Source organism: Gymnoscopelus microlampas (assembly GCF_963454915.1).
Source record: "Gymnoscopelus microlampas genome assembly, chromosome: 21".
Lineage (NCBI taxonomy): Eukaryota > Metazoa > Chordata > Actinopteri > Myctophiformes > Myctophidae > Gymnoscopelus > Gymnoscopelus microlampas.
The window spans coordinates 41,403,485-41,428,177 of NC_139958.1; the positions used below are offsets into that span (position 1 = coordinate 41,403,485).

Sequence of the window (24,693 nt, forward strand, 5' to 3'; positions counted from 1 at the left end):
CACTATGCCACACTAAATGTAACAGAGCCTTAATTAGTATTATTGGTAACACCTGTAAAGGAAGTAAGGAAGGGCCCCAATTCATTCCCAATATGACTGCTGTGCATAGAGCCTATTTTTCCCAATGGAGATTTCCGAAAATATTTTTTGTAAATTATGTTAAGCCTGGAACCAAGCCATCCAGGATCCTGATGAATGTGTGAAGTGATTTACTAGGCCCAGTGGTGCAATAATCACTCAAAATCTTTACTTGAGTAAAAGTACCAATACAGCAATTTTGAAATACTCTATTACAAGTACAAGTCTGGTATTCAAACTTTACTGTACTTCAGTAAAAGTACAAAAGTATTGGCATCAAAATATACTAAAGTACCAAAAGTAAAAGTACTCATTATGCACAAAGCGTTATGATGTGACACGTTGTGAGTTTGTAGATCGGCTATTTTCAAATAGCCTAACTATAGGCTATAGGGCTGAAGTGGTATGTTTTGTAATAATAATCCAAATCTACAAAGTAACTAGTAACCAAAGTTTTTAAATTATTGTAGTGGAGTAAAATATCTGTCTCTGGTATGTAGTGGAGTAGAAGATGAAAATGTAAAATACTCCAGTAAAGTAAAAGCTCCTCAAAATTGTACAGTACTTGAGTACATTTATTTAGTTACTTTACACCACTGTCTAGGCCTGCATAGCCTGTCTTAGCATCACAATCAAACACAGCTCAACAATACAACATATTCACTTCACATCACATCACAACACAACAATGCTACAACCTGACTAGTTGTTGCTTCACCAAGTAGAATAAAAGTGACAAATTCCATCAATTCCTTTAATGCTAAGCCGCTAATTAGCTAAGCTAAGCTCACCTGCAGAAACTCACCTAAGTTTGGTCAGATAGAGATAATGCACTTCTGTTTCCAATGTCTTGTTGTCACAAGCGTGTTTTAGCATCTTTCACCACTCTGGTAAACACTGACAACTTTACTCAACGTTCATGTGGAGTAACGTTTCATCATGAGTTGTTTATTTTGATATTTTACTTAGAAACATTGCAGAGCTTGTAACAAACTGTGTGTCTGTCTGTGTGGGTGGGGGGGGGGGGGGGGGGGGGGGGGGGGGCTGACAATTGAAGGACTTATAAAGCCCGCCCCTCCCTCCCTGCTTCCTAGGGAGTGTGGAGCAATAACTAACTACCTCCAAGGGCAGGGTTTCTCAAAGTGGGTGCCCCCGTGGCCAGTGATGTGAAGTAACTAAATACATTTACTCTAAGTACTGTACTTAAGTAAAATTTGGAGGTATTTTCACTTTACTGGAGTATTTACACATTTAGATAATTTTACTTCTACTCCACTACATCTCAGAGGAAAATATTGTACTTTTACTCCATGACAATTATTACAGCGCCACCAGGAGGCCGATTTTTATACTATACTATAATATACTTTTCTTTTTCATATTTCTCCTGCACATTTTGTCCAAACATCATGCTAATCGGTACACATTATCTCTGGATTCAAGTGATTAAGATGGTTCCGTCAGATTTTTCATATTCCATCCTGATTGGCAAATTCCGAACATTGCTGGCCCACAATAACCTACCTGACCTGTGCTCCAAGGAGCACTTTTTCTAGTTTGGGGAATTGTTTCTCTGTTTGCCAACAGTTGGCTTTGGTGCCACGTAATTACTACTTCTCTATTCTACTAGTCCTCGGCTTGACATTAACCAATGCAGCCTATGCCCTGTAGATCGGGTGGGTGTGTCAGTCATTTTGCCTATTATTGCAAAACAGCTGTTGCTGATTGTGACTCATCCCTGCTTTGTATTTAACACGCCTACTTTTTGTATTGTGATCACACCTGACGAAGACCCACAAGGGTCGAAACGTGTTACCTCAAATACATTTTCTACTGAGAGCTACAGACCAGTTTCATGATACTGACAATGATACTTATTGAACATTACTGACCATGATACTTACATGATACTGACATGATACTTGCCATGATACTGACAATGATACTGACATATTACGATGGAACACTTTTCTCAACAATTTGAGACGTTTTTACATTATGAACTGTTATTACATTATGAGCGGCTATGCAAGGTTCTCAATGTAACAATATGCAAAAATATTACATTATGAGTTGCTAGGGGCGCGCTGTCACTACTCTACAAAGAGTCACGCAAAACTGACAGCGGCCGTGAATGAAGGATCCAGGTTGGCTTTAAAGGGATGGAGAGAGTGGTGATTGGAGGATGATGCATGGATGAGCTTCGCATGGAGATCGCCGAACCCAGGACGGCCCCACACACAGGATCTGCATAAACGGACAACAAACGACGGGTGCTCGCACATACAATACAGAGACAAAACATTACATTTACATTCATTTAGCAGACGCTTTTATCCAAAGCGACTTAAAACAATAAGTGCACTGAAGGAAGCATGAGCTCGGCCCTGGCCTCCCTAGGCCGTGGGGGACTGGTGTAGCGCTGGTGTAGGGCTGGTGTAGTGCCCAGGATCACTTAGGAAATTGGCACTGGGTGAAAAAAATGGGTTACAAAAATCGCGGGATAAAAAAAAAAAAAAAAAAAAAATCAGTGCATTCAACAAAGGTAGGCAAGAAAACTGCTAATCACCAGCAGTCTTAAGTGCATTCTCTTCTCAAACAAGCAACTAAGAGCATACCTAGCGCTAAGGTAAAAGTGCAATATATCACCTACTTTCTTAAACAGATGAGACAAATAGGAAAATCAACTGAGCAAGAGCTAAAACAGTGCATGGAATCGAACAAGTATATCGAATAAACAAGATCCAATAAAATAAGATTTCATACAAATAATTGACACCAGATCCCCAATCCCTACACTTACATCCGTAACAGACTTCCTCCTGTGTATACAGTCACTGAACCTGTCGCATGCCTTTTTCAACCATTCATCTTAAGTTAATATCCTCTGCGTCTGAAGCGCATATCTACAGTAGGAGGTCCGTTTCTTCACTACAAAGCCTCCTCATGCAGTTGTGTTGGCCTAATCGGAAGGCTGCATTTCAGCTGTAATGGATGGAAACTGTCGGCTCTCAGCAAGGCATTACTGTATGTGGGTTTTCAATAGACCAATTATTTGTTTACTAACACAGGTGATTGTTTCATGCAATCAATTCTCAACCTGTTGTTTTGGGGTGCGCTGGTTTCAGGTATAACCTGACCCCCTCTTGTGTGTTGGCTAGTGAGGCACGTCCTAGCGAGACCTGACAGAATGGGTTTCATTTGGAGCCAGTGTGACGTTTGGAACCAGTGTGACGTTTGGAACCAGTGTGACGTCGTCTGTTCAGGGGTCTATAGACCAATTATTTGTTTACCAACATTGAGACTGGATGCACAGGTGATTGTTTCATGCAATCAATTCTCAACCTGTTGTTTCGGGGTGCGCTGGTTTCAGTACACCCCAACCCCCTCTTGTGTGTTGGCTAGTGCTGCGCGCCCTAGCGAGACCTGACAGAATGGGTTTGACGCTTGCGCAGTATGACGCTTGCAACCAGTGTGACGTCGTCTGTTAAGGGGTCTATAGACATCTGTTTTAAAACCTTTGCCGTATGGCCCTGATCACTTCTCGTTCAATTTCCCCACTTTTAGGGTGTTAATCATGTCCATTGAATCTCTTACATAGGCTGGGAGGGAAGTGAGGGATGTGATTTGAGAAAGGAAATCGACATATGTGGAGATTTTCTCTATTAGAGACCCTATTGATGAAACAATGGGTCTGCCTTGAGGCGATTCCAGGCAGAGTATTTTTGGCAGCGTGTATATAACCGGGGTGACAGGGTATACAACTCTCAAAGTATTAGTATCAATGTGTGTGTGTGTGTGTGTGTGTGTGTGTGTGTGTGTGTGTGTGTGTGTGTGTGTGTGTGTGTGTGTGTGTGTGTGTGCGCGCGCGCGTGCATGCGTGTGCGCGCGCGTGCATGCGTGTGCGCGAGTCAGTGAGTTTAGGTACCCTATACTTATCTTTGCAATGGGTTTACACAATGGTATAGTTGGACCCAGAATTCAAACCTCACAATAAAAAGTATTGAAAAGACAAAGTAATGACTACAAGAAACAACATCATCCTGTTGCCACCTTTATTGAATACAATGTGTCATATTTTATGACTTTGTATGGTGACTTGAATTGGAGAACTTATTCAGCAGCTTCTTTTCCCTGTAACAATAGGAACACAATTTTAGATATTCAACATGAATCTTTAGTTAAAGCTTAGTTAAAGATAATGAAGGTTCAGTTCATATTGCACATGTATATTACCTTGGAGTCACGACTTTTAGCTCTCATCTTGTTGACCTGGCCTTCAGCGATGTCAGCACGCTCTTCAGCCTCCTCCAGCTCATGCTGAACCTTTCTGCACTTGGACAGGTGAGTGTTGGCTGCTTCCTCCTACAATATGAGAGATGGTTCACAGCCTCAATATTTGAAAAGAGCATCTTACAATTATAGTCCAAACAAGAGCATTTCAGGAATGTGCGGTTGTGAAAAATACAGTGGCCCATGCAGCATGTTTATGAGTGCCTTGGGACCAAATGAATGAGCCTTGACAGGTTATCATTGGAACGGCACAATCAAGTCTGTGTTCTTGTTCTTGTTCGACACCCCGAGCCAAAAAAGATCCAGCTTTTAGGCAACTACCTGAAACACACTGCCTGTGTCTGCAGCATGTGTGCATTGTGGAGCAGATTACTTTTCCTTTCAGCACCCATGTTACAGTAACAGGTCAGAGCTTCCACAACAAACATGTGTGCAGTGCATTGTAGTTCCGTGGTGCACATGCCATACTGCAGAAGCATGGCAAGCTAACTATTCCGTGTGCCACTCGTGGGAAGCAAGATGTGCACTGAAAAATGCTCTGCTATTGGTAATATTGGCATTATTTTTTACAAAACCTATTAACCCATTAAGACCTGAGGCCGATTCAAAACAAATCTTAACTAGAAAATGTGCTCCTCGGAGCACAAGTCTCCGCCAGCAGACTTGTGTTGGGAATGTTGGGAATGTTCTAATTCTTATGTTCTAATTCTTACAAAAAATAGAACATGTTACTGTGTCATAGTAACATGACACACTGTCTGTATAAGTGTCCTATCCGTCCTGTCTGTACAAGTGTCCTATCCGTCCTGTCTGTACAAGTGTCCTATCCGTCCTGTCTGTGTAAGTGTCCTGTCCGTCCTGTCTGTGTAAGTGTCCTATCCGTCCTGTCTGTGTAAGTGTCCTATCCGTCCTGTCTGTGTAAGTGTCCTATCCGTCCTGTCTGTGTTAGTGTCCTATCCGTCCTGTCTGTGTAAGTGTCCTATCCGTCTGTCGGAAAGGCGACATGTAACCACTAAATGTTAGCTTGGCTGATGGCACTGATGTCACTTCGGAACGCGCACTGCAGCGCTCCGAAGTGACACATCTATTTATAGGCCGCTATACGTCATGCGTCTCACTAGCCAATCAGAGCACACTCTTTCAACGTATTGTCACGTGTCACGTGAGGCTTGACCAATGTTAGCTTGGCCGAGGGGGGGGGGGGGGGGGGGGGGGGGGCAGAAAGTGAAAACATAGTCTCCTGGCGGAGACAATGAGTTAATCCTCATAGTTATACTATGACAACAACACTATGCTATGCCCCATCATGGCAACCACAACAAAAAATGCATCACTACGTATATTTGTCTTACCGCTTCCTCAGCCTGCCTCTTGTAGCCCTTCACCTTCATCTGCAGCTTGTCTACCAGATCCTGAAGCCTGCCAAGATTCTTCTTGTCCTCCTCAGTCTGAAGTGAGAGTGAATTTATAACATTAGTTGTATGTTCATGCAATCTATTCATTTTGTCAATGGCATGATGGTCATTAAAGTGAACATGATATACAGTACCTGGTATGTCAGCTCCTTCACTCTCCTCTCGTACTTGCGGACACCTTTAATAGCATCTGCTCCACCTCTCTGTGCAGTGTCGACCTCTCCCTCCAGGTCACGCACCTTCACAATTGAATTATACATTATCAAATGATTTATTCTCATTTCATTGACTATAACCCGTGAAGTGAACTACATCTTACCCTAGACTCCAGTTTCTGGAGCTGCTTCTTGCCTCCCTTCATAGCCAGGTTCTCCGCCTCATCCAGACGGTGCTGCAGGTCCTTGACTGTGACCTCCAGGTTCTTCTTCATCCTCTCCAGGTGAGAACTAGTGTCCTGTTCCTTCTTCAGCTCCTCGGCCATCATAGCAGCCTGGAAAGTAATGGAAAAATTAAGATCAAATATATACGTACGTTTCCTGCAAGGAAAAGACATCTTGGTATCCATGCCGCTGCCACACACACTTGCCAAGAAAATCACAATGTACAAACATGGTAAATAGATTATACTTAACCACACTTTAAGTGTGCTTAAATTCAAATGTTGACTGTGAGACAATAACTCATTAAAATGATAAATAATGAATAGATAATAGTGTCATTAGACCAGAAGGAATCAAACCAGGTAGTAGGCAATACAATCACAATATCTTACCACTAATTGTTGTTGCTATTAATATTTTTGACATAAATACTGAAATGAGTGATATTTTTTTCCCAATGATCTTCAAGGCTGTTTGAATAAGACATGCAAATGTAGGATTTAGTGTGAGCCTTCTAAAATACATCCTCTGTTGCAGCCTATACTAGAGCAAAGGTTTTCAACATGCGCATGTCATGAGCGAGCTGTAGTGTATTATATTTTTATATTAAGCATGCCATAAGGATATCTAATTGTCCTGGTATATTGGTTTGTATATATGTTTATATTAAGCAAGCAATAAGGATATCTAATTGTCCAGGTATATTGGACAAGAGGCGGACATCCTAACTTACATCAGTGATGGCTTTCTTGGCCTTCTCCTCAGCATTCCTTGCTTCTGAAACACTGTCATCCACTTCACCTTGGACCTGGATCAGGTCACTCTCAAGTTTCTTCTTGGAGCCCAAAAGGCTTGTGTTCTAAAATAAAGATTCAGTTTAGCAATGTAAGTATGCATGACTTGTACTGCATGTTAAATATTTGATGTTGAGAGTTTTCCTTTGACTTACCTGAGAGTGCAACAGGCCAGCACGTTCACTAGCATCCACCAGTTCTTGTTCAGCCACTTTGCGGCCTCTCTCTGTCTGTTCCAGAGCCACTCTCAGCTCCTCAATCTCCGCGACCATGAGGCCGTTCCTACGCTCCACCATGGCAGCCTGCTCCTTCAGATCCTCTTGGGCTCTGAGAGCATCATCAAGGTGCAGTGTAGCATCCTAAAATAAATCACATTTGAGGTGTGACATCACATTTGAGTCCTCTTTTTCTTTGCTCTTCCTCATGGAACTGCTTGCGGATAGTAGAAGTATATCATGCGCAGTATACATTGCTGCTATGCTCAAGCACCTTTTCATATCTTATCTCAGGTACTAGTGTAAATATGTAGACAACTTGTTTTTTTTTGTTTGTTTGGTCTGACTTCCAAATCCCCCCCCCCCCCCCCCCCTCTTTTTCCTCTCCCTCTTCTTTCTATGGAAATAACGATGCACAAAAATTGATTTCACCCACTTTTTTACTTTGTAAACCTGTGATATGACAATTAACCTGATTCTGATTCTGAGGTGGTCAATGTTAAGGGAAACATCAGAATGTGACCACTCATTGTTCAGAGCAGCTCCACTGTTTGGATATGTGTCTAACTACTATGTTTTTTGCACCTTAAGCGTTCCCTGGACATTCCTCAGCTGCTTCTGGGCTTCAGCAGCCTGGCGGTTGGAGTGACTCAGCTGAACCTCCATCTCGTTCAGGTCTCCCTCCATCTTCTTCTTGATCCTCAGGGCATCGTTCCTGCTCCTGACCTCAGAGTCCAGATTGTTCTGCATGGAGTCAACCACCCTCTGGCTGTTCCTCTTGATCCCCTCCATCTCTTCATCCTTCTCTGCCAGCTTCCTGTCCACCTCACCCTTGATCTGGTTGAGCTCCAGCTGGACACGAAGAATCTTGGACTCCTCGTGCTCCAGAGTACCCTAAAATGTAATACAGGATCAAAAGGTTGTAGGACCTTTTAATGTAACATTGATCATAAACTGCTACACTGTTTGAATATATAACTTATTGAAAGAAATCGAAGATATAGACAATTGCATTCTTCATCTAGAATCTAAAGGTTTTACCTCAGCTTCCTCCAGGGCTGTCTGTATCTCTGACTTCTCTGTCTCCGTCTGTTTCTTGGACTTCTCCAGCTCATGGATGCTCTTTCCAGTCTCACCGATCTGTTCAGTCAGGTCTGAGATCTCCTCTGCAGTTGTTTGAAAATAGTCAATGAGGAACTTTTCAATCAGCAATTGCATTTGAATTAAGTTGGTGTAGCCTAATCCACTTATTGATCTTGAACATGTAATGAATTGTTTTACTGTTATCAAAAATAAACGTGTAGAGAAAAACTCACGTTGCAGGTTCTTGTTCTCACGCTTCATGGTCTCCAGGTGGTCCAGAGCCTCCTCGTAGGAATTCTTCATCTTAAACATCTCAGTGCTGAGAGAACGAGCCTCTTTCTGAGCTCCTTCCAGCTCTGCCTGTCCCTCTTCATATTTCTGCTTCCATTCTGCCAAGACCTGCACACCGTTTGTAATGAAATGTGTCATTTACCCCACTTTAAGGACCTGCACACAATTTGTAATGGCACGTGTCATATACCCCACTTTAAGGTCCTGCACACACCGTTTGTAATGAAATGTGTTATTAACCTCCACTTTAAGGACCTGCACACCGTTTGTAATGAAATGTGTCTTTTACCTCCACTTTAAGGACTGGAGGATTATTTAGTTGTAAAATGATGTGGAATGTGAATGTCAAAGCACCTTATCAAAGTTCCTCTGTTTCTTGTCAAGGTTGGCAGCCAAACCGTTGGCCCTCTCCACATCAATCATGAGGTCTTCCACTTCACCCTGGAGTCTCTGTTTGGTTTTCTCCAGAGAGGCGCACTTGGAATTCACAGCCTCGATTTGCTCCTCAGCTTCCTGAAGACGCTGGGCGAGCTTCTTCCTGTTGGTCGGTTTTGATGGAATCAAATTATATTGTGGCCAGTATTTTGTATAGTGAGTGGTGCCTGATAGTGTAAAATTGGTTCCCTGATAGTGTAAAATTGGTTCCCCCCCCCAAGGACCCTGGGGGGGAAACCAAGGGGGTTGGGGGGGGTCCCCAGCAAGATGTGTTAATCGGCATCACAATAATTGTATCTATTGATAGGTTGGCTATTCAAAAATAGCAGATATACAAGCTCACAGCGCGTGAATTCCTGCTATTTTTGACAAATTCATAAATAAAGTGTTTGAAAATAATCTTCTCCCTGGCACAAAACATTGACAGATGGGTGGGTACGTGGCAAAATACCAATTTGTGGGTCCCTGGCACAAAAAGGTTGTGGTGTGAAACATTGACCACTTACTTAGCTTCCTCCAGCTCCTCAGTGCGTTGGACAGCATCAGTCTCATACTTGCTCCTCCACTGACACACCTCAGCGTTGGCCTTGGACATTCCACGCTGCAGTTCAGCCTTGGCCTCCTGTTCCTCTTCAAACTGCTCCCTCAGAAGGTCACAGTCATGGCGAGCAGACTGCACACCATGAGCAAGGGCATTCTTTGCCTGTCAAAGGAAAACAATGCCAAAATAATGTCAGCTGGTTACAATTACAAAAAGATACAAATTAGGCCTATTTGTAAAAAATGAAAAAGAGAAGAAAAAGCTGTTCCTTACAATTAAGGCATTTAGCAGACACTCTTAATCCAGAGTGATTTAATACATCAAATGCATAGAAATGGTAATCTAGGATCATAGGTAAACCAAGAACCTAGCATCAGTAGGCCTATAAGAAAATATGAATAATCTCTAAATTGAAACTATACAAACTATTACAATAGGTTGCCGGGTCAACAAATGAACCTGGCATCTGTCTATATAACATACTATCTAATATAAATTACATTTTAACCTTTGCCTAAGCCTGCAAGGTCGTCAAGGTATTAGGGCAAGTGCTATGGTCTGAGGTGGAGTCTGAAGAGGTGATGAGTCTTCAGATTAGGGCGGAAGATTGGAGTGAGACTACAGTTCTTCTAACTGCTTACCTTAACCTCCTCTTCAACATGTCTCTTCAACTCCTCAATCTGCTGGGTGAAGGCCTGCTTGCCTCTGGTGAGCTGAGAGACGAGAGCTTCTTTCTCCTCAAGTTGACGAGCAAACTCACCTGGTTGGAAATTAGAATATTTGTTTCAAACTTTTAAATACATCTTTATTGAATTCAAATTCCTTAAATTCCTGGGATAATTGCTGATAAAAGCATTATCTCTAAGTAGGGAATTTGCTCTAGTACGACAAACAATGTAGGCAAAGCAGGCTTTACGGTGAACATTTACCATTTTCTGTCAACAGTCTTGCTCTCTGAGCTGAAACATCGTTTATCTGGCGAACATTCTCATCACTCTTGGCCTTGATTTCACCAAGTTGGTCCTCAAGGGTGCGGCACATCTTCTCAAGATTTCCCTGTTAATTAACATTGGGCCATATTCAATCACTGAAGTAACCTACCTGTTTGATCATTGTTTGTGAATTGTCATGTCGGTTTGTTACATAAAATGGAAGAAGTGTCCTGTAAGTCCATTGAACCAAATATTTTGTATTACCTTTGCCTTAGCGACAGCTTCCATGTTGCTGGATAGGTCGTCGATCTCCATCTTGTACTCGCTCTTCTCCTTCTCCAGTTTCTGCTTGACTCTCTGGAGGTTGTCGATCTGTTCACCCAGTTCAGCCACGCTGTCGGCCTGTTTCTTACGGAGGCCAGAGGCGGTGGCCTCATGCTGCAGGGTGGACTCTTCAAGGTCACGACGCAGCTTCTGGAACTCAGCCTCGCGCTTCTTGTTCATCTCGATCTGAGAGGCGGTGGCTCCACCAGCCTCCTCAAGCCTCTCACTGATCTCTTCAAGTTCCCTGGAGAGGTCAGCTCTCTGCTTCTCAACCTTGGCACGAGCAGCACGCTCCGCCTCGATCTCTTCCTCCAGTTCTTCAATACGAGCCTTTCAAATTCATGATTTTAGGTTAACATGATATCAAAATCCTGATACACCTACTTATTATTAATGATTTTACAGAAAGGGAACAAAAATACCTGGAGTTCTTTGATCTTCTTCTGCAGCTGGGCCCCCAAAGATTGTTCATCCTCAATCTTACTCAGAAGTTGGCTGGTTTCAAAGTCCTTCCTATGGAATACAGTACATCATATTTCTGCAGGTATAGATTTTTCTCCATGGCATTTAATATTGTTTATTCATTATTATTATTATTAGACACATTTAATACATTATAATAATTATAATTAATAGTGGTCCACGTTACTTCTTTATCTTCTCATCAGACTGCTGCTTGTCATTCTCCAGGTCCATGATGGATTCCTGGGTCAGTTTCAGATCACCCTCAAGCTTTCTCTTGGCTCTCTCCAGGTCCATGCGGAGCTTCTTCTCTTGCTCCAGAGAACCCTCCAACTGCACATAATAATAGTATTGTTCGTATTATTCATTAACAACAATAAACATACAGTGTGTGTTCACTTCTATGAACTCACATCGTCGACTTGCTGTTCCAGCTTGGTCTTGGCCTTGGTCAGAGTGTTGACTTTGTCTTCCTCTGCCTGCAGGTCATCCAGGGTCTGCTGATGTGCCTCTTGGAGGGCTTTCTTCTCCTTGGTCAGCTTAGCAAGTCCTTCATCCTGAGAGGCCATCTCCTCAGTCAGGTTCTTCACCTAAATGAACCCAACATAGACAGTGTTAATAAGTCCTTCATCCTGAGAGTCCATCTCCTCAGTCAGGTTCTTCACCTAAATGAACCCAACATAGACAGTGTTAATAAGTCCTTCATCCTGAGAGGCCATCTCCTCGGTTAGGTTCTTCACCTAAATGAACCCAACATAGGCAGTGTTAAGAGTAGATCATTATTGCACTTGTTCTCTGTCGGGTGGAAACCTCATTATGTCCAAAACAGTTACTTTTCAGGATTCACATCCAAATATAGCAAAAGTAGCAGATCGACAAGCTTGTAGATCTGCTACTTTTGATGCTTTTGTGTGACGCTGTAGTACGATCAAGTAGGCAGTTAGTTAACGAAAAAAGTTAAACTATGGAGATAGGAGGTTTCTGCCCGACAGCAACGACTACTAACTTGATAAAAACCCCAGAGAGTGTATGATCACAAACCTTGTTTTCAGTGGCGTGTTTCTCCTTCTCCACTTTGGCCAAGGTGAGCTCCAGGTCATCAATGTCCTTCTTGAGCTCAGAGCATTCGTCTTCCAGCTTCCTCTTCTTGGCGGTCAGTTCCGCGTTGATCTCCTCCTCGTCCTCCAGTCTCTCGGTCGTCTCTTTGACCTTTGCCTCCAACTGGATCTTACTTTTAATAAGACCCTCACATCTCTCCTCAGCATCATTCAATGCTTCATCTCCCTGGTTGTCAATGAAAAAGATAAGTGAGGGAACTTGTTGCAGCATTTGCTCTGGGTGAGATATATGACATTTGTTTTGAGCTGCTTCCTGGGGGGGCGGGGGGGTACATTAACACAAGGGACATTAACTGACTGAACAAGCTGGTGAAAAAGGCAGGCTCTGTCATTGCTAGAGCCTGGACGGTACTGAGGCGTTGGCGGAGGTGAGGACGAGGAAGAAGCGGGAGGCTATCAACCTCCTCCAAAAGGATATACTATTGTAGTGCGTGGGTGAGGAGCAGTGGCATATGCAGATTCAACCGCCCCCACAGAAGAACGACAGATTGGGTCAGGCCTTTGTGCTGGTAGCCATGTAGCTATACAATGATGCCAACAGCCGTTCGACCACAAGACATTCTCTGCCATGGTCTACATCTACATTCTACATTAGATACAAGATTTGAGATAGGATGATAAACAATATGAAATAGTATCAACATTTCCTGTACAAGTGTAGCTACTTACTGATGCCGCTGACTGTGCAAGGTTATTTTTCTCCTGCACCAGAGCCACCATCTTCTCTTCCAGTGTCTTTTTCGTGGCCAGGGCCGCGGCCAGGTCAACCTTCATCTTTTCGTAGTTCTCCTTCATGTTCATCAGCTCCTTCTCAGTCTCAGCGCTCTGCAGAAGAGGCTTGATCTTGAAGTACAGCGCCATCCATGGCCAGTTTTTCACATTGCAGAATGAGCGCACGTTGAACTGGATGGAGTAAATGGCCTCTCTGTGGAAAAACGGTTGAAGTGTGTCATGATTGTGGACAGTGATGGAAGAAGTATACTCACATTTGTTGGTCAAGTAAAAGTATCAATACTGCAATGTAGAAATACTCTGTTAGAACTAGAAGTCTAGTATTCAAAATTTACTTGAGTAAAAGTATAAAAATACTGGCATCAAACTTTACTTTAAGTACCAAAAGTATACGCATTTTGCATGCAAAATATCCCATTTCACAGGTTAAAATGTGTAAAAGAAAATGTTTGAAAATAGCAGATCTACAAGCTCACAAGTTGCAAAGTGACGCGTTGCTTGTAGATCGGCTATTTTCAACTAGCCAAAGTATAGGGCTGAAGTGGTAAATGTAAGTTTTTTTTTATAATGATTGAATTCTATGAAGTAATTAGTAGCTAAAGTTTTCAAATAATTGTATTGGAGTAAAAAGTACAAACTTTGTCTCTGGGATGTAGTGGAGTGAAATTATTTATAATTGGAAATACTACCGTAAAGTTAAAAAAAAAGCCTCAACATTGTACTTAAAGGTAGGGTAAGTGATTTGCTTTGGTTAAAATAAGTGTTAAATAGCTCTATATTCTGATAGTACTCATTGCTATAGAGCGTTTGTTCAGTATTAGGAGTCTCCTTGTCTCTCCACCTCTTCATTAAACAGAAAATGCATTTTCGTTTCAGTTTCAGTTTCATTTCCAATTGTATCCAACCAGGACAGAGAACTCAATCAGGATACAGATTAAACAAGTGAAATTGGAAGTGATGACGCTAAGAAATGAGCTGACAAAATTGGAACTGGAACACTATACAAATTAAGCTTAAAAATTGGTACTTTCTCCTGATTGGCTGAGATTTTGACACCTACCGAAAAATGTATTTTCTGTTTATTAAAGAGCTGGAGAGACAGGGAGACATCTCTTACTGAACAAACACTCTATAGCAATGATTACTATCAGAATATAGTATTTTAACCTTTTAACAAAATACTTTTTGTTTTAACCAAAAAATATCACTTACCCTACCTTTAAGTACAGTACTTGAGTACATGTACTTAGTTACTTTCCACCACTGATTATGGAACCCTGCCGAGCTGCAGATGGAGGATTTCCATGACATACGACTGCAGGCTGTTATTATACGGCTGCTTTATTGTGTCATTATAGTTGTTACTATTGGTGTCGTTATTATTGCTGTGGTATTATTGTCGTTGTCCTCTACTTCCCCGACAAGGTAAAGGCCAGGTGGCCGTCCACCCTAGAGCCTGGTTCTGCTCCAGGTTTCTTCCGCCGTTTAAGGGAGTTTTTCCTTGCCACCGTCACCAAAAGCTTTTATTATAGTGATTTGACACTATACAAAATGTAATTGAACAGTAATGGAAAAAGTGTAGTTTATACTTTATCATAATACATTATTATAATTACAAAAAATGATACTAAATATTGAATAAATCATGTTTTCAAAGTACCTCCTAGCCATCATCTTGACAAACTCCCGTCTCATGACGTAAGCTCGTGCGAGAGCCTGAGTCATGGTGACCAGAGAAAACAGCTTTTCATCTCGCATCTCCTCAAGGACACCCAGCAGACCAGCTTTGAAGAACACCTATAATACAATGTTACAATGTAACTAAACAACTGTAAAATCAACTTTTAGTCCTCTGTCGATAACGTTAAACAAGATTTGCAGTGTGTTTACCTTGGTGTGTCCAAACTTGTACTCATCATGAGGTACGGCAATGGACCCAAGCAGCTTCTCTGAAGCTTTCTTGTTGTCCATGAACGCGCCATCGGGACATGCGCTGGCATTCAGTACTTTGTACCTGTTTTGTAAAAGTTCATGGTCATATTGCACTGACGTTCAGTAGTTTTTACATGTTTTGTAAAAGTGTGTCATTTTGCGTTAATAGGTTTGGAACTAAAAGCTGCTGGAAAAAGGAATGAATACCTCTGCTTGAAGTCAGCATAGGGAATTCTGCTGGGGAAGCCCTTTCTACAAATCCTGATGCCCTCCAGCACACCGTTACACCTCAGCTGATGGATGACCAGGAAGTTCTCCATCAAGCCTGTAAAGATGTTGCTCCATTATTATTATTAGGACAGAATAGTTACGCACTGGCCACACTGGTCCTTGTTTAAATTTGTTGTGTGTTTACCTGGAGTCTTGGACTCGTTGGGAATGAGGCAACGCACAAAGTGAGGGTGAGTGCTCCTCAAGTTGGTCATCAGCAACCCCAAGTTTGCCTATTGAGACATAAAAGGGCCAAGCAGGATTATTATTAGTAAAAAGTCCTCCTATTGAGACATAAAAGAGCCAAGTAGGCTTATTATTAGTAAAAAGTGATACAATGCTGTACTTTTTCCTCCACTACAATTATTTGAAACCTTTAGGTACTAGTTGTTTTATAGATTTAGATTGTTCTAACACATACATTGACCACTGAAGTCCTATTTTAAACTTCAGCCATTCAAAGATAGCTGATGTACAAGCTCACAACTTGTGATACAGAAATTGTTTATTTCCAACATGAAAAGACGTGCCTATTTCTTACATGGATATAAAGTTGATAATAATAATGCTTCATTCTTACAGGAATATAATGTTGATAATAATTAATATATATTCTTACCCTGAAAGCACTAGACACAGTCTGCATGGAACCACCCTTCTTCTTTCCTCCCTTCTTTGTCGTATCTGTTTATATTCATTAGAATTATCAATTCATAGTTGATTTATATAGCACATTTTCAACGACCAAGGTCGAACCGAAGTGCTGAACAAGAACAAAATAAAAAGCAGGCAAACAGAGCAGAAGAAAAGAAAAAAATCTAAGGAAAATAGAACACATCATATTATATTAATAGACATACCTTCAGGCTCAGGTACGGGATACAACACACCCAGCAGTTTAACTGTAGACTTCTGGTACAGCTGCACTACAGAGTCGTTCAACGGGTCTTTGTTCTTCTCCAGCCAGCCTGTGATGCTGTAGTCCACAGTTCCAGCGTAGTGGACCAGGGAGAAGTGGGACTCACCCTTGCCTTTGCCAGGCTTGGGCTTCTCAAAGGCCTTGTTCTTCCCAAGATGCGTGCCATGCAACTTGTCGTTGAAAGTTTTGTCTGAAGCCTTTGGGAACATGCACTCCTCTTCAAGGATGGAGAAGATGCCCAAGGGCTTTTGTAAAGGAGACAAAAGAGACACATCACCAAAAACACAAAATTAGTGCCAATGACAAAAACAAAATGAACATGCCATGTCCATTAAAGCACAAAACATTTGTATACCTTCTCAATGAGCTCAATGCAGACAGCCAAGTCCATGCCGAAGTCAATGAGATCCCAGGGGATTCCCTCTTTCTTGTATTCCTCTTGTTCCAGAACAAACATGGTGTGGTTGAAAAACTGTTGCAGTTTCTCATTGGTGAAGTTGATGCACAGCTGCTCCAGGGTGTTGAACTGTGAGTGGAAATATCATTAGCCCAATCTCTTGTAGTTGTGTAATTCTGACAAAAATAGTTAGTCTCCCACTTTAAAAAAGTCCATGCTTACATCAAAGATTTCAAAACCAGCGATGTCCAGCACACCAATGTAGTAGTTTCTCTGCTGCTTGGTGTCCAGCATCTCATTGATCCTAATGACCATCCACAAGAACAGCTTCTCATAAATGGACTTGGCCAAGGCACCGACTGAGTTCATTACCTAAGAAAATAGGAACATTATTAGTAGGGGTGTGAATTACGCAATGTACTATTTCGAATTTCGGCATTTAGCAGACGCTCTTAACACATTGACTGCCATGGACGTAATATTACGTCATCTCAAATCCAACGCTTGATTGCCATTGTGGCATGGTGTTTTCAGTGATTACGCTAGAGTGTGTGTGTGTGTGTGTGTGTGTTTCTTTTTTTTTTACAGGTATAACAATACTGTTAAAATAATACTGCACATGTTTTTGCAGAGTGATATTTTTTGTATGCTCGTCATATACTAAATAAAGAGTAATGAATTTGAATAATGTTGGAGGATAATTGTATTTACAGAAGTTGATTTAAGTCAGTCTGGACACAACTACAAATATATATTAGAGTTGTAATGGTATGTTGTGTTGAGAATATAAGGTGTGTATGAAATCAGGACATGGAAACAATGTAACTTACTCACCTGTGGCACAGTCTGTCCCTTAGTGACATACTCGTTACCGACTTTCACTCTGGGGTAGCAGTATGCCTTAAGCATCTCTGCTGAGTTCAGACCCAACAAGTAGCAAATCTTGTCAGCCTCTGAAATGTTCATACAATTTGTAATTTAGGCATTTAGCAGACGCTCTTAATCCAGAGAGTGACTTACAGTAAGAAAGGCAAACACGAGGTGATACGTCAAATGCATAGAGTAATGTACAGTAGGATCATAGGTAAACCAAATAAACTGTATAGAAGCAAAAAAATGAACTAGAACAAGGTCTCCACCAGGTCAGGTAGGTTATTGTGGCCTCCTGGTGGCGCTATAAAAAGCCAATGTGAAAAGGGTGCCATTTCTTCTTAGGCCTTTCACGGCAATCAGACACTGCGTTCATGATTTGAGGCATTTTGTTCAAAACAGACCTATCCTGCAAACTTTGGAAGCCAATGTTAGCTAAAAAGGATGGAATATGAAATATCCGACACATCCGCCTTGATCACATGACTATAGAGATACTTTGTACTGATTTGCGAGATTTTTGGACAAAATCTGATGGAGTAATTGCAAAAAAGATATTTTACAAAAGTCAGCCTCCTGGTGGCGCTGTAAAAGGCATGTGTGGAAAATGCAGGGTAAAGGTTTTTCCTTGGCCTCTAGGGAGTGTGCGTGCAAAGTTTCACGCAGATCGGTGCATATATAGGTAAAAGCGTGAATCGGACTGTTATAGCGCCAGCATGAGGCTGATTTGGAATTTTTCAAGTGGCATTTCTTCCTAGGCCTAGTGGGAATGTGCATGCAAAAGTTCACGGAAATCGCATGCTGCGTTCATGATTTGAGGCAATTTGTTCAAAACGAACCAATCCTGCAAACTTTGGAGGACAATCTTTGCCAATCAGGATGGAATATGGAAAGAGATCTGTGTTGATCACATGACTATAGAGATACTGTGTACCGATTTGCGTGATGTTTGGAGAAAGTCTGTAGGAGTATTATAAAAAAAATGCTTTGCAAAAATCAGCCTCTATAACAGGCCAATCTGAAGAATTCGCATCTAGGGAGTGTGTGCACAGTTTTGCAGCGACCGGGCCAACGGTATCGGAGATTAGCTGTTCACAGACAGAAGGACACGCGGACGGACACATGGACAGACAGGGTGCAAAACATACTCTCTCGCCATGCCTTTCGGCCTGGCGGAGACAATAATGGAAATCTATTGAAAATACATTTAGCTTAGTTCATTTAGAATTTAAGTAAATACAATACTTGTGACAAAGTATGCATTATTTTCATTGAAGTTGCAGCTCACCCTCCATGCTATCATGATAAATAATAATAATAATTAAAACATATATATATATTTAGATATATTTATATATAACTAAAGAAGCAGCTCACCCTCTGTGCCATCAGGCTCAGCCTGCTCCTCACGCTGCTTCTGTTTGAACTTCAAGACCCCATGATGCATCACTGCACCGGTGAACTTGTAGATGTACTGTTTCTGCTCAGCGTCGAAGCCCAGGATGTCAATAGCATCCTGATGTCAATAAGCAGAGATGTATTCAACAGATTGAGATTAACCATTAGATTAACAAACATACTTATGTTGGTTAGTTTACTGTTGAGTTGTACACAGTTTAAGGATACGTGTATTTAGGGTATCTGCACATTTCTAATGTGACAATTTAAGGACTTTCAAGACCTTTTAATACCTATAAAATAAATTAAACAAATAAGACCATTACTGATTCAAAAGTAATCAACAAACTATACTATACAAATTGTCAAACATTGGCCAAATTTTCAAACATTACCTAAGAAAGAGGCACACAATTTGAAAACATGTAGATCGGCTATTTTCACAATATGTATCTGTGGAACCGAGACAAACTAAATGTAATGCCTCAACTGCTACAATTCCAAGTGCTTGTCAGGGTGTGGGGGGGTCCCCAGTTCAAATATGATTGTTTTGGGGGGGCACAGCCTGAAAACTTTGAGAAGCACTGCTTTAGAAAAGTAATTTTGCAGAGTAACTGACTGCAGCAGCACAGTGAGTATTAGAAAGTATTAAAATAATGTTCACTGACATCAGTAGCGTCCAGCTCCTCTTTGTCATTAATGCTGGCCACAGTGATCTGACCCATGCTGATCAACGGGAAGTCGTAGGGGTTGTTGGTGATCAAGCACATTTCTGAAAAGGGATTAAAAAAGGGTGACATTGTGTTTTTATTCATTCATTTATGTTCTCAGTGCATCATCAGTAATTCCACTTACGAATAATCTCAGGTTTGTGGTCGGTCATCATCTGGAAAAAGATGTGGTAACCTCTCTCTGCAGGAAGCTGGTAAGTCACTCTGGACTTCTCCAGCAGATCTGTATGGGTTGTACATAACTCATAAAAATAATAATAATATTCATAATAATATTCATAATAATAATAATAATAATCTATGGGTTGTTCATAACTCATTTCCTCAAATTAACGCATATATAATTTATAATATGTGAACTTCATACTTACATGTCTCAATATCAGCACTGGACAGTTTGCCCGTTGTGTTGAAATGGATTCTGATGAATTTACCCTGTTTGATATGGCACAATTTGTTGCATCCCTCTACATTGTGGAATTATTGCAGGTATTCTCATAAAATGTCATTATTTGCACTTACAAAGCGAGATGAGTTGTCATTCCTCACAGTCTTGGCATTACCATAGGCCTCCAGCAAGGGATTGGCTGCAATAATCTGATCCTCCAGTGACCCCTAGAATGTTTTAGACATCGGCCAATTAAAAATGTTGTCAGAATTCTTTCGAATTGAATTGCTATATTGCACATAAATGCTTTAAGTGAAGTTAAAAACGTGTACATATACAGGTATACCTTGATTTTACCGCTATCGGCCGCTGATTTTTCTCCACCAGAACTAGCTGTTGCAAAGTACTGGATGACACGCTTGGTGTTCACAGTCTTTCCAGCACCGGATTCTCCACTGGTTATAAATGCATACATTCAGAGAAATGCAGTTGGTGAATTTGGGTACAATGTTCCACTTTTAATTGGAACATTTTTAATAAAGTAGATTGGAAACTTACGTGATCAGGACAGACTGGTTCTCTTTATCTGTAAAATGTAAAGAAAACTTTTAGTCATGGATGCAGCACAAAACCATTATAGTTATGTATTTTTGACATTATCCTGACTAGTACCTACCCATCAGCATGAACTGATAGGCGTTGTCAGAGACAGAGAAGATGTGGGGTGGAGCCTCAATACGCTTCTTGCCTCTGTAGGCATTTACAACCTCCTGGTCGTACACTGGGAGCCACTTGTAGGGGTTCACAGTTGCACAAAACAAGCCAGAGTAGGTCTGAAGGGGAGAAGAGAGAGAACATTAACATCATACGTTAGCACTGAGCATGCCACATATTTGGGACAATAGATCACTAGAGCTGGAATTACAGTCGCGAGTTACAAGTGGCATCAACTAATGAGCAAGTTAACTTCAGAACCGTGAGTTTGTTTGAATTTGCTATTCTATGGTTTTCCCTTGATGTGAAATATAACTTGTAGTCTGTGTTTCTCTGCTATCGACAGGTGCAATGCTGTACTGTTCTCAGCATGTAGGAAACCTTACATAGATCATCCATGCTGCATAACGCTCTTTGAGGTTATACAGGACGGTGGCTTCAGTGAGGTGGGTCATCATGGCCATGTCCTCAATTTTGTCGTACTTGGGAGGGTTCATAGGGGTGACATCAGCCTCCTTCACAGTTCTCTCCTAAAAAAAAAGCACAACTTCAGAATGTATTGTGATTTTTACTATGCCACTATTTGATTTTAAATACACCTCTACCTACCATCTTATCCAAGAGCGTTTCCACGGTGATTTTGTCACCGTCCTTCTTTATGATTTTACACTTGAGGTACAGCTCCTTAACATCGGCCACATATGATGCAGTTTTGGCATCAAATGGCGCACTTTGAGACTCCATTCTCTCCTTCTCTGGCTTACGGAGGTATATGGCGGCCTTGCCATACTGCTCCATCTCTGCGTCCGTACTCATGGTGGCGGCTTTCTGTAGACGGACAAATAGACGGCGTTGATGCCTTTGCTGACTTGAGATCTGAGCAGATAACTGTAGGACTATGAAGGACTATTTCTATGATCATAGCTTATTGTAGGTTTAATAGAAAAATTATGAACACTCACTTTTCCCCTCTACCAGTAGCAGTGTAACCTTGTGTGCAACCCCTAAGTGTGGGGAAAAAACTTATCATTTTGAGGACATTAACATGTGTTGAATGATTTAATACACTACTATTTATAATCCTGAATTAAATTAGATGACATGAATCCTAATCCTAATCCACACACCACTTCGTAAGAAAGAATTTCTTTTTGTATTTCTCATTAGTTCCACATCCGAAAAGAGTGATCCAATATTATTTACATGTAATGAAATGAAATGAAATGATACTTGCCAATTATGTTTATTGTTTTGGCTTGTTTGTTTTTAGCTTATTCTTAATTTCACCAAGTATTCTTTTTTTCATTACAGCCAAGTTTCTTTTATCTGTACTGAAGCAATGCTAGATGTTTTTTCTTTTACACTTTAATTCCATTGTATGAATTAAGGTTACATTCAGAGTTGGGTTGACTAGCCAAACTGTACTCCAGTAAAAATATTGTTACTTTAAAATAATAACTCTAGTAGTAAAAGTACTCTTCCAAATAATTTCTTGATTAAGAGTGATAAAGTATCTGGTAAAAATAGATACAATGTGAATTATTTTTAAAATAATCATAACTATTGAAATATCTAAATAGAAATGAATGAACAAAAGCGAATTCCAATAAGGCCTAAACCATATCACAATCAATACACAATCATTTAAATCTGTACACTATAACATAAATCTTCTGTCCACTCATTCGTATGTGTGTGTAACCTCGGATCAACAGCGGTGTGTAGCTATGTGGCACTATGTACGGAGTCATGATAAAAATGAATATCTAACATGTCTCTAATACATTTATAAGACTATGAATAGCCAACATGTCCATAACATTTATATGACTAAGTATATGAATAGCTAACATGTCTGATAAATCAATAGGACCATGAAGGACGGATGAAGTCTCACTCACCTACAAATGGAACTCTGAAATCCTGCAATGGGTCCATCTCAGCCTGCTTTATATGAGGTGTTTAGTGCATGCTGTGCAGAAAGTAAAAGTAGGACTTGCCTTTAAAAGGTCATTACATTCCGGTTAACATTGCAATACTATCCATTTAGCCACTAAAACTAAACATTTCAAATCTATTAATAAAATTGTAAAATTATACTTGCAACATCCACATGATACTTGGTGTTGCATCTTGGCAATGTGGTTTATGTCCATGGCAGTGGCTATGGTATAAAAATACTCTTTAATTGGCAGGGTGGTGGGATGCCTCTGGGTTTATTCATTTGGTAGAGTCATTACAGCGTGTCTTGTCAGGTAAATTATTTTGAACATGGTAATAAATCAGTGAGGAAAGTAAAGTAAATTCACTCAAATACTGTACTTGAGTATAATTTTGAGGAAGTCGTCATTTTACTTGAGTAAGTCCATTGTATGCTACTTCATACTTCCACTCCGTTTCAGGCGGAAACGTCAATAAATTTGACTGCTTTAGTATTGATTTTTTTTGTAGTCAGGGTCACACTTCAGATATCTATGACAGTATTAAACTTCTCAGGCTGTGATAATCATAGTTGGACTGGGGACACCCCACTCTGACAAGCACTTGGAATTGTAGTTAGTTCAATTTAGTTTCACTCGGTTCCACAGATTTAAAAAAAATCAAAATAGCAGATCTACAAGCTATTTTCACTATGTTTGTTCTTTTACTATTTGACAATAATTATGGCTAATGTTTAACCAGTTTTTATAGTTTAGTTTGTTGAATACTTTTGATGCAGCAATGGTCTTTTTCTCTTTTTCTTTTTACGTAGGCCTATTAAAAAGGTCTTAACAGTTTTTTAAGACAATTTAAGGTCTTAAAAGTCCTTAAATTGTCACTTCACTGTCATCTTGGTCCCGAACCCACAGTTTGAGAACCACTGGTCTATGAGTTTTTTAACAGCTCCAACAAATAGTCTGGCACTGGCTTAATGGGACTGGCTTCACTTGGGCACTGGCACTTGAATCATGACCATAAAAAAAAAGTGTCTCGCCTAACGTTATCTCCATTCCCTGTACTCATCGCATTTCATTTCAGCGTTACATTTCACCATAAATGCATTCATTATAATTGCGCACACAGCTGATACAGTCCAAGGTAAGTGGTCACAGCTTGCCCATCCAATCAAGCAGTACAAAGTAGCCTAAACCCAAATCTAGTAGGTTTAACCCATTCAATCCGGGAACGCATCTATGTCATTTTAGATTTCTTTGGCTATTCAAAAATAGCAGTTATACAAGCTCATAGCGCGGATCCCAGTGCAGCGAACTTGAAAAATATATATTCAAAGATTTGCAATGTTTTTTTTCAAAAATAGCAGATCTACAAGCTCATAGCGCTGCACTCAGTGCATGGATGTTTTATGGTCATGATTCAAGTGCCAGTGCCCCAGTGAAGCCTCACATGTTCCATTATTTTCATTATTTTCTGTTTAACATATGCATTTATCATACTACTCATTTCATATTCATTTCATTTATACAAACAACACAGAGACAATTGTTTAAAACATAACCACTTTATTTTATCTCAACAGTTTAAAGCTCCTCACCACACCAAACAAACACACATACTTGCCATGACCTCTCTTCCTGGTCTGAGGATCTGAAAAGAGTACCACATGATCACAGTGCTCCTTATATGGAGGGGTAGGGGAATTGGGACATACCATTTGACAGGGGAGTGTGGGATTTTGCTGTATAAGGTATATTATGATTGAAAAGAGGTGTGTTGTTAAACATGATTAATACTTTTTGATTGATTTGAATGATTTCTGTAAAGTTTGGAAAATGTTTTCTTTGTTTGAGTTCACTAGTATTTAAGGTGAATGTGTTGAGGTTACCTGTCTTTTAAGACATGGTTGAGGCCACTAGGTAGAGGCCATACAGGTACATGATATTTGTCAGTCTAGTCGGAGGCCTGAATCAGGAAATAGTGTAGAAGCTTAACCCCATTTTTTTACATTATTGAAACGAAGCGGATAAAAGCGCCAATTTTTTT

At 40.6% G+C, this 24,693-nt stretch overlaps 1 protein-coding gene across 1 annotated transcript; it reads right to left on the minus strand.

Moving 5' to 3' along the window:
* Positions 1 to 4,139: 4,139 nt before the first annotated feature.
* Positions 4,140 to 21,719, minus strand: LOC311038363 (myosin heavy chain, fast skeletal muscle-like). Its single transcript, XM_084047847.1, has 40 exons — positions 21,675 to 21,719; positions 21,322 to 21,540; positions 21,099 to 21,242; positions 20,675 to 20,831; positions 20,557 to 20,584; positions 20,345 to 20,453; positions 20,133 to 20,225; positions 19,982 to 20,045; positions 19,735 to 19,833; positions 19,548 to 19,651; positions 18,859 to 18,997; positions 17,446 to 17,564; positions 16,834 to 16,983; positions 16,570 to 16,740; positions 16,156 to 16,459; positions 15,915 to 15,979; positions 15,441 to 15,528; positions 15,233 to 15,350; positions 14,984 to 15,107; positions 14,754 to 14,890; positions 13,031 to 13,286; positions 12,285 to 12,527; positions 11,657 to 11,833; positions 11,431 to 11,576; positions 11,204 to 11,294; positions 10,722 to 11,111; positions 10,455 to 10,581; positions 10,167 to 10,285; positions 9,491 to 9,687; positions 8,904 to 9,087; positions 8,492 to 8,657; positions 8,217 to 8,341; positions 7,761 to 8,069; positions 7,116 to 7,319; positions 6,900 to 7,025; positions 6,106 to 6,276; positions 5,921 to 6,025; positions 5,724 to 5,819; positions 4,315 to 4,443; positions 4,140 to 4,212 (listed from the first exon to the last, which is right to left on the minus strand). The coding sequence occupies exons 2-40, from the start codon at positions 21,526 to 21,528 to the stop codon at positions 4,192 to 4,194; spliced, it is 5,802 nt and encodes a 1,933-aa protein (XP_083903973.1). The 5' UTR covers positions 21,529 to 21,540; positions 21,675 to 21,719; the 3' UTR covers positions 4,140 to 4,191.
* Positions 21,720 to 24,693: the final 2,974 nt, after the last annotated feature.